A 10079-nucleotide genomic window follows, 5' to 3' on the forward strand; every position below is an offset into this window, starting at 1 on the left:
CTGTCTGGTTACCTGTCTTTCAACTAGGAAAATGGTTCTTCAGTTTTATTTACAAAAGGAATCCCAGAATGCTGATGGGAAAGGAACTTGGCTTGAATGACTGCAATTTGGCAGTTATAAGCCTAGAGTTGAAAGTGTGGGGAAAATGACTTCTGAACAGACAGGTCTCTCTCGCCCTTGTTATTTGCTCAAATGAAGCCCAATTGCTAACGACTGGAGAAGAAAAAGGCTTGGAAACTTTGTAGGGAAAAACATTGGAAGGAGGGGGCAACATGAGAGAAATTAAAAATTAAATGTTTTCTAGAAAGGTCAACTATTCCTTTAGGCATACTAAAGCCATAGGAGATGATAATTATGAAGGTGAAATGCAGAAAGGGCTGTAAGTACCGGTCCAATTAATATTGTCAAAACATGGTAATTGTGTCTATTAACTAGATCAAGTGACTACCTGTGAATCACTTCACTGACATGACGAGAGACTTGAAATAACTGAAATTTAAATCTGGCTCAGTTGGCTTGTCTTATACAAACTAGTTTGCAAAACATACTTAGAAATACTATTGCATGTGCTTTGCAAGCTGGCTTGTATAAACTGGGGTAATAGATCTGGATTTGCTTTTGCCCTAAGCTTGCCTATTAAATTGAGCTGAATACCCTGTTTGTTATGTGCCACTGTGACAAATCAGAGATAAACACTTAGAGCAACATGACAACATCCTGAATCATAAAACAGTGGCTAAGACTTAACTTTCTAGGAAATGAGTGTACTGGGGAGAGACCCTGATGGTATAAATTATATATAATCTAGGAAACACTCTCCTCTGTATTTACCAAGTGTGAGTTAAAAGTGAAGGACAAAAACATCTTGAGTGATATTTCATCCTCAAATTCTCAGTGTGCTACCCTACTGCAAATTCTGCAGCCACTGCCTTTAGAGTTGAGTTAACTGAATCTCAGGAAAATCACAAGATTTTCACTGATTTCTTGTTTTCCTCTTGATCACCTGGCTACAGTGTTGATGCACTGTAAAGGTACTGTGGCATAGACTTCTGTCCCCCCAAGACTGTTTTGTCAGACAGCTGGAAGTTGAGTTGTGCTGTGATTATCAAGAACTTGAGTTTTCTCCCTTATTACAATGCAGGGCTTGATTAATGTTCCTGCTACTTTCCTATTGTCCAGGCTTCTTGCTGGGTTTTGTCTGTTCTTGTTTGTTCCCTTCAGCTACCTCCTCTATGGTTTGTTTCTTAGGCTCAATTCTGTTTTCTTCTGATACAATTTCATTCTCTACACTCTTGTCTCTGTCTGTCCTCAATTCATTCAGTGCGGAGGCAGGGAAGTTTTCTTTCCCCACCAGAAGAGAAAGCAGCAAGATCCATGTTCATTACTACCCTGACTCATTTATAAGTCTCTCTAAGCTAGAATACCATTTTCTTACCAAACTGCACCCTTGACAGGGAGCAGGGGAACTGCTTTTAAAAATTCACATCCTGAAGTCAGTAAATATCTAAAACTGAATTTAAAATAATCAGATTGTTCTATTTCACATTTGAATCATTGCTGAAGATCATTAGTTTCCCCTGTCAGGGCCAAAAGTAATTTACAAAATACTGGCTTCAAATCTGCTTTGTTGTGTATTAGCCAAGGAAAAATATTTCTAATCAGCTCACTTTGTGGATGGTGCACAGCTGTATAGACCATTCTGTGTGCAACAGATACAGGACACCTGGAGCTGTGGCTGCTGTATCTGCTTTTGAAGGTTGGAAAAATTTGAATTCCTGACCCTCTATTATCTGGTCAGCATAATATCTTTGGAGACCAAGCAGGGAAAATGTGCAGGGACAGGATTATAAAAAAAGATTACAATCCTGTCTTTAAGCTTTTAACCTCCTGGTGATTCACGAGTCATCCGGTCACTCTAAAAAGGAAACCTGTAGTGGAATAATGGAGAGACCTTACAGTGAGAAGGTGAAGGGCAACTGTGAAAGAAAAGGAAATAAAAAAGCCTGGATTTTGCGGCTGAAAACAAGTAATTTGTTTCTGTGCTAGCAGTAAGGAGAACGAGCAACAATATTTTCAAAAGATGATCTGTGTCTCTCCACTTCCAAAGTTACTTTTCAGCCCTTCTTAAGATATGTCTGTCTGTCAAGTGGAGATTCAGTGGAAGGCAGGGAAAAAATATTAGGCTACACTGATAATTAACTGCATAAACTAATAGCCTGATTACATGTGAAAAAATACACTGTAAGAGATTAAAACAAGTGGATTACATTACACCAAAACAGGGATTAGACATTTTTCCTAAAGGCTTTTAACACATTTTCTGAAGACCTGCTTATGGGCACAATTTGACTGATGAAAATTATTTTTTAGAGATAATCGACTAAATAATCACATAATTAAGCCATGTGAAGTGCAGTGCTAGTAAGCTGATGATAGTATGTTTCAGATACATAAAAGCTCTTTGTATGAGTCACAGATTTTTTTTTCTTCCTTGTTTGTTGGGTTTTTGTTTTTTTTTTTCCTTTGGTAAACTGCAAAATCCCAAGACCAAGTTACCAGGATTGTATCCAGAGATCACTCTGCAGTGGTTTTTCCAAGCTCTTAAATGGGAAAGATGACTTCTAATCATTTAGAAAAGGGAAGCATATGTGCTTCAGTGTTAGAGGAACTGAGGAACTGATGAGTTAAATTGTTTAACATCTTCATTATAACAGTACCTAGAAGACCTCCAGTAGATTAGGACTCCTCCTGCCAGATGGTGTGCAGTCACACAGTAAATATGTTCATTGAAAGGTTACACTCCAAGGGAAATAAGATATCACTCATTACTTGTGTTATTATTCCAACTGGGATTACAAACTGTGTCTTCCTACCCCAATCTTCTACATTAATGTTCCTCCCAGAATATCATCTGAGGAGATATATTCCCTCCTTGTGTGAGAAGTACTTGCTTCAAATTAGGTGAAGAGGAAAATTCAGAAGATAACTTGGAGACATGCTTAAGGAATAGAAAAAAGGGGGGGAGGGCAAAGGAGTTGAGCAACAGAGGCATGAAACAGCTGGTTAGTGTATGTCCTTAATCTGTATTGACATGTTCTTACATAAAGAACTACAAAAATACTGCTGAGAATGTCACATACTACATAAATAACATGTATTTGCAAAAGCATAGAAAGAAACTCGCTTTTTTCAATTTTTTTTTACCAAGTATGGCCCTAATACTGCATCCATGGAGTCCCACCAAACTGAAAGAGATGTTTCACTAAATTCCGAGCAGTTCCTGATGAACAGGGGGAAGCAGGCTGGCAGGAAGAAGGAAAGAAGTTATTGGGAGGGAAACTATTTTGAACATGGAATGTCAATGGGTTTTTGGAACAACTCCAAAACTGAGGGAAGGGGATTTTAGTAAAACTTCTCAAATAAAGCCTAAAGTATAAACAAGCTGATGTGTAGGTAGTGTATAGAGCCTATTAGATTTTAAGGGTATATTCTAATGCCCTGGTAGAGTTAATACTGCACATTTAAGAAATCAACGTAGTGTTATTCAGCATGTGAAAGGGTGTGACAATCCACCCTCCATGGAAGGTTCTGCTTGGCTGCACTTACATAACTAATGTATTAAATTATGCAAATAGTATCTTTTAAAATGCTATTTGACAGTTCTGCTCAAAGATATTTGGCAAATTTGCGTATGGAGCCCAATTTTGCTTTTGAGTCTATTAAATTTTCCCTTTCTGTTTAACTTGCAAGTTCATTTAGCTACGTGAGTTTGTATAAAAGAGGTAACATCTGTGTAGACTCCCTCCACTTTGCCATGCTCATTTCTTTAAACTTTGTATGCCAGCTCAGGAGCAATAATATCAAGTGACTTCAAAGGACAACTGCTTCCAACAATCTGCAATGGCTTGTATTTCAACTCTGTAACCAGCATAGCTCACCAGACCTGTTATTTTGTTTCAAGGCCTGTGCTGCTCTTTTCATGTATTGAGCTACAGACCTAGTTCAGTGCAAATGAGAGGGGGGAGCAGCAGGAAAGCTCGAAGTAGCACAGTATTTGGGAAAGAGGAGAGGCCTGTGAACACGTCTCTCCACAGGCACACAGACTATTTTTAAAGTAAACCTGGAAAATGTTTCATGCAAGCAGTCAATAATAAAGCTTCATGACATGTTTTCCTTCTCTCACACCCACTTAGTTGCTCACTCCTTCAACTGTGTCTTGTCTGAAACCAAGACGGTAGGTTCTTTGGGAAAGGATCTGTCACTGTAAATCAACCAGGCTCTGATTTGACTAGCTATGTGCTGCTTTAGAATAAATGGCAATAATTAATAGGTCAGTAATTTTGCGTGTCAGGGGTGTTCATTACAGTGAATGCATTTGCCTCCCCTCTTCCCTCCTGGTTTAAGGCTTCAAATGATATCCCTACAAAATGCTTATTCAAACTGGCAGATCTCTTACATGTGGTAAGCACGAGGAATATACTGATTTTGACAGTCTTCAATCTGATAATATTTCTTGGTAGTGGCTTTCTGAAACAAGGTCAAGGCTAAAAGCTGGGCTTACAGGTTTAATACAGGTGAGCGTAATTCATAGAATCACTAAGGTGTGAAAGTATCTCTAAGGTCTAGTCCAACTGTCAGCCCAACACCACCATGCCTACTAAACCATGTCCTGAAGTGCCACATCTACGTGGTTTTTTGAACACCTCCAGGGATGGAGAATCCACCACTTCCCTGGGCAGCCTGGGTCAATGTTTGACCACTCTTTTGGTAGAGGGTTTTTTTCTATCCAATCTAAACCTTTCCTGGCACAAATTGAGGCCATGTGATATCAATGAATCTCTTCAGCTGGAACCTTTCTCTTTAGCGGGGGTGGAAGATATTTACAATCTGAAGTAAGATTCCTGCAAACAAGCAAGTCATTGTAAGACAGTGCCAATTGCTGAAAGAATAGGTTTCACCTTTCAAAATACCTTTGATTGCCTTTTTACTGCTGCACCTGATCACAGGTGGAAGCATTTGTGTGACTGTTCATTGAGCCTTGTAAGGGCCTCACCTAGATTAAAGCTCATGAGTTTGGTTTTTTCTGACCTTGTTTACTCTCTCTTCTCACAAACTCCTGTATAGGCACAAAAGAAAGTGCCATGTAGGGTCAGAAAAAAATGTGGCCAAGGGCAGCAAACAGACAAGACTTGTGTAGTAGTGCTTGATAATGCTTGTTTAAAGGTTGCCTGAAACTAAGGCCTGATTCTACTCTGATTATGTCTCCCAGACAAAACTCCCTTTGATTTCTGTACATATTGTGTCTGAGAGGCCTGGCAGCCTCAGTCCTTAACCGTTCCTTTGAGAAGCAGATAAGGTGCTGAATAAATAGGGCTATGTAGTACTACGCACAAGTTTATCTTAAGTAGTTCATGATGCTGTTTATGTATCTTATGGCTATCTATATCTGCTTGTTTGGTCTTAGGATGAGAGAAAGATTAGACTGGACTTGACTCTGTTAGATAGAGAATGGTATTAAAAACAATAAAAATCAAAAATCAGGTGTTGGTTGGAGCTTTCACCTCTCTCTTGGTGGTGCCGGAAGGTAGACTTCTGTCATGATGTTGGTTGGTTTTTTTCTGCTGCTATCTCTTTTCCCCATTCTCTCAGAGCTGGAAAGAAATAAAAATTGTGCCTTTCTACCTGTGATTCTGAATCAGCTCTCCTAACCTTTGGCGATGTGCCCAGCAAAACCTCAGAGTCAAATTCGCTGTCAAAGCGAAGCATCCTGTGGCTTGTCTCTGTTATCTAAGTGAGGATATACAAGTCCAGAAGAGAATGGGAAGGGAGAAGTACCTGGTCCAATGCAAATAGTGATTTCCTTTTGTATACTAATGTCTTAATAATGGTTTGAGAGAGATAGGGATTTGTGAACATGTTTGAATTCCATCTGCATGCAGGAACAAAAATGGAGCCCGTTGCAATTGCATTTGTAGTTGTTTAAATACCAAATAAATATACTAAATCTCACCAGCATGATATGGGAGCACATTCAAATATGTGCTCCTAGGAAGTCACTGCAACTCCTGAAATCTTGAGACTGCAGTGCCACCTGCAGTGTTCTCATTCCTGTCCTCATGGGACAGAGGCCAGCAGATCAGCAGGGTCACAATCTACTGCATCACTATCTGGAATATTGACAGGCCAAGAGCAGGGGCTCTATGGTGCCCTACTACAGTGTCACTCAGCAACCTAGAGCAAGAGTGGTTTTGTCCTGTTTTAAAGGCTTTTCCTGGCCGAGGATGAGTCGGCAGACTTTGCTTTAAAACTTTGAATTTCCTGGCTTCCTTCACCCCATGCTTTACAAAATATCTGACGTCTATATCAATAGCGTAACAATGTGCAGCCTGTTGCAGCTTATTTCTATAATGTGCTTGCTTTTTTATTTGCTTGGTGTGGCTAATGGGAGAACTTACGTAAAGCAATTTCAGGTTTATTGCTTACCTCAGTCACTGGAGAAGCTATCAACAGATACTTGCATCACCCACCCATTACAGCTGCACTGGTTAATACAACATAGTGCAAAAAACATGACTCCCCCAGCCCCCAACTTATTCTTCAGCTCTACTTCAATATACATGTTTTTAAGTGCAGAGTTGGGTGAAATTCCTCACTCTGGACATCTGCCACCACTTCTAACTGCCACTACCCTACCTTTGTGGTGACTGATCTGAGGAACACACAGTCAGTTACTTGTACCTGAGGGAGCCCCTTCTGCCATCAGAAAGTGAGGGGACAGTGCAGGCATGAGACAGGCTGGAGAGGTCTGACTTGGTGTGTCTTTCTTTTTGCTTCAACAGGGGGGCAAATGACACCTCAGGCTAACCCAACAAAATCCCAGACCCAATATATATATATATATATATTTAATCACACTTAATTGGGAACACTTGTTTAGTGTTAAGAGTTTTATTAGCCCTAAAAATAGATTCTTAAATATTTTCCAAGGTTGACTAAAATATGAAAAAGTTATATAATCAGTGTTTAAAATAAACCAGTTTGCTATAACTGAGACCCATTCAGTGGAATAACATTTATCAAGAATGATACCATATAGGGGATTGTGCAGTCTCAACAAATCCACAGACTGCATATCTCTGATTGCTTTCAAAGTGACCAGTTGCATAGTCTATTTTTTTGTTGTCTAACAGAATTCCTACCAGCAAGAACACTGCCAAAGAGCAGAACTCAGTCTTTGGGTGAGGAAGCGGCAAGTTTTTATTGAAAAAGAACTGGTCTATTGGTATACTCTTTTCATACTGTCTTATCGTTAAATGAAAACTTTCATAAATAGGCTTATATAAATAATAATCTCAGAAGTTTTAAAGTTGACACTGTCAGTCAGACCTGAGTAAACATCCTCTGGTCTCTCACTGCCTAAATGGTTCCTACAATTATTCTGGAATACAAGAATCCTTAATGACTCTTACTGTAAGAGCAGGCTGCATATTTTTGGTAAGAGTTAAGCTGCAGAGGAAGATCTGGCATTACATGAAATGCATGTTATAGCTGATGCTTTTTTTTTTTATTGGAATAACTAAAAGATTAAGCTGTAGTGCAGGCAGGGCTTGAGTCATGCTTTTATCATTGTATCTCTTGGCCTGATTATTAAAAACAGTAGCTCAAGCTGATTCTGTACTTTGTTTATCTAAAACCAAGTTCAGCCAACTACCAGCTAGGCTAGTGAAAAAAAAAATGTAGTTGAAGGCTGTGTACGTACAGGCACTGCTGATTGCTTTCAATGACTGTCAAATGAGCATTGATACTAATAATTTCTTAGTATGCCTTTTAAACAAAGCACTCTTATCTATGCATAAGAAAAAGCACTACGAGCAAAGTTAATACAACATGTTAATTTGACTTTTGATTTACTTCGTTCTCTTTTCTTTCTTGTTTAAAAAGAAAGGTGTTTTATCACCCTTTTTTGTTGCCGAAAGGAACGGCAGTACCTCCTAAAAGCCCTGGGAGCTCCCAGTGTTGGTGTCAGCAATATCGACACCTCTTTCACTCCGTAGTTATTAAATGACCAGCTTTAGTCTCGGTGACTAAACCAGAGCCTGAGTCTAGCGGAGCTGGGTCTGTAAATGCCAACCAGCATCACCCCCCTCCCCCGCAGTGATGAGGAGCCGCTCAGGAGGTAACTCGGTCACCCTCCGGAGCGCTCGTCCCGGCGTTTTACTCGCAGAGAGAGTATCCTGAGCAGCCTACGCTACAGTGGGAACATGGTGGGGAACCGCAGGATTAAAGGGCTCGGCAAGAAAACATTCGCAGGGAAGCAGGCGGCGGCGTTTAAGGAGCGAGCGATCCCAGACGTGAACGAAACGCAAACACGCCGTGGGTTCCTCGGATAAAAGCACCGGCGAGCCAGCCTCGGCGCTGCCCGCGGGTGACTAGTTAGAACAAGTCTAAACTCAGGAGCTAAAATTAAAAAGGTTTCCTGCGTGGAACTGCCTCCTGCACCGGGAGGGGGGGGCGGTTCTCCCCCGCCGCGATGCCCGGTGCCTCCGCTCGGTCCCCGGCGGGGCGGGCGCTAGACGAGGGACTCGCAGACGGGCACCGAGTCCGAGTCCTGGCTGTGCATGGAGCTCAGCCCCGTGTCCGAGTCCTCGTCGTGGTCGGCGCGGTCCTTGCGCGCCGCCCCGCGCGGCTCCTCGCCCAGGGCCAGGGCGCCCAGCGCCTCCAGCAGCCGCTGCAGCTCCCGCTCCTTGTCCTCCCACGCCCGCTGCGTGCAGTCCAGGTCGTTCTTGACGGCCTCCAGGTCCGTGCTCAGCTTGAGGCCGATGTAGAGGCTGGTGCTCAGCTGGGTCTTGACCCGCTCGTGCTCCAGGCGCAGCTCGCCGCCGCCGCTCAGCTCCGTCGTGTCGCGGTCCGTCTCGCTCAGCCCGCTCGCCGCCGCCAGCTCCAGCTCCTCCCGCCGCCGCTTCATCCAGCGCTCGTTGAGCTCCTCCTGAATCTCGGCGGCCAGGTGCTCCAGCAGCTCCTCCTGCTGCGCCCGCTGCTCCTGCAGCCGCCGCACCTCCTCGCACCGCCTGGCGAGGTCCTTCTCCCCCCCCTCCTCCTCCTCCTCCTTCTCCTCGGGGCGGCCGGCGGCGGGCGCGCTCGCCTCCGCCTCGCCGCTGCCCACCAGGTAGGTGTCCTGCACGTAGTTGGCTCCGTGCCGCTTCATGCGGTCCAGGTGGATCTTGGCCTCGTACCTGTCGATCTCCCGGTCCAGCTCGCGGAGCCGCTGGAGCTGCTGCCGGATGGTGTGGTCCTGCGAGAGCACCAGGTGCACCAGCGTCTCCATCCTCTCCGCCGCCGACGCCTCCCGGGCCGGCGCTCGCTGCCGCTTCTTGTTGATCTTGGCCAGCTTGCGGAAGGCTTTCCTCACCACCCGCCGCTGCCGCTCCTGCGTGAGCGCCAGCCCGGCCCGGGCCGCCCCCAGCCCGTGCCCCGGCCGCTCCTTGCTCGGCACCACCCGCGCCTCGGCGCTGCGCGGCCCCGCGTTGGGCAGCGAGGCTTCGCTGCGCACCAGCACGAAGCGCACGTTCTCCTGCTCGTCCCCCCACGCCACCCAGAGCCGCAGGATCCTCGTCTTGTTGGGCAGGATCCGCTCGAAGCCGCGCCACTTCTCCACGATGCAGTAGGAGTGCGGCGGCCCCGAGAGCATCCCCCCGCCGGGCTCGGGCTGCGCCGGGCGCCGCCGCCGGTAGTGACTGTCCTCCAGCAGCACCCGCACCACGTCCGAGCAGGTGGTTCGCCGCGACAGCCCGGAGATCAGCTTCTCCTCTTGGCAGATCCACACCGAGATCTTCCTCTCGTCGGGCTCCATCGGGGACACCCGCGGGCTCGGGTCCGCCCGGGCAGCCGCTCCGCGGGGCGCCTCCCGCCGCCTCCCCGCCCGGGATGCCTCCCCGTGGCCGCTCCCCGCGGCCGCTCCACCCCTTCCTGCCCGCTCCCCGAGGGGTTTTCCTCTCCCACCACGTGGGCAGCGCCCAAATCCGCCGGCGAGGAAACTTCCAGGCGGGTCGCCGTCTCCCCGGTGCCTCCCTCGGTGCCTC

General features: G+C 45.4%; 1 protein-coding gene across 1 annotated transcript; it reads right to left on the reverse strand.

Moving 5' to 3' along the window:
• Nucleotides 1-8167: 8167 nt before the first annotated feature.
• Nucleotides 8168-9861, reverse strand: RASSF10 (Ras association domain family member 10). Its single transcript, XM_069856999.1, has one exon. The coding sequence runs from the start codon at nucleotides 9848-9850 to the stop codon at nucleotides 8570-8572; it is 1281 nt and encodes a 426-aa protein (XP_069713100.1). The 5' UTR covers nucleotides 9851-9861; the 3' UTR covers nucleotides 8168-8569.
• Between the last annotated feature and the right edge of the window lie 218 nt (nucleotides 9862-10079).

Source organism: Phaenicophaeus curvirostris, chromosome 5, assembly GCF_032191515.1.
Source record: "Phaenicophaeus curvirostris isolate KB17595 chromosome 5, BPBGC_Pcur_1.0, whole genome shotgun sequence".
In the NCBI taxonomy this organism is placed as follows: Eukaryota; Metazoa; Chordata; class Aves; order Cuculiformes; family Cuculidae; genus Phaenicophaeus; species Phaenicophaeus curvirostris.

What these genes read in the sequence shown, in the direction of transcription:
- RASSF10 (XM_069856999.1), bottom strand. Translation starts at nt 9,850, where the DNA reads ATGGAGCCCGACGAGAGGAAGATCTCGGTGTGGATCTGCCAAGAGGAG.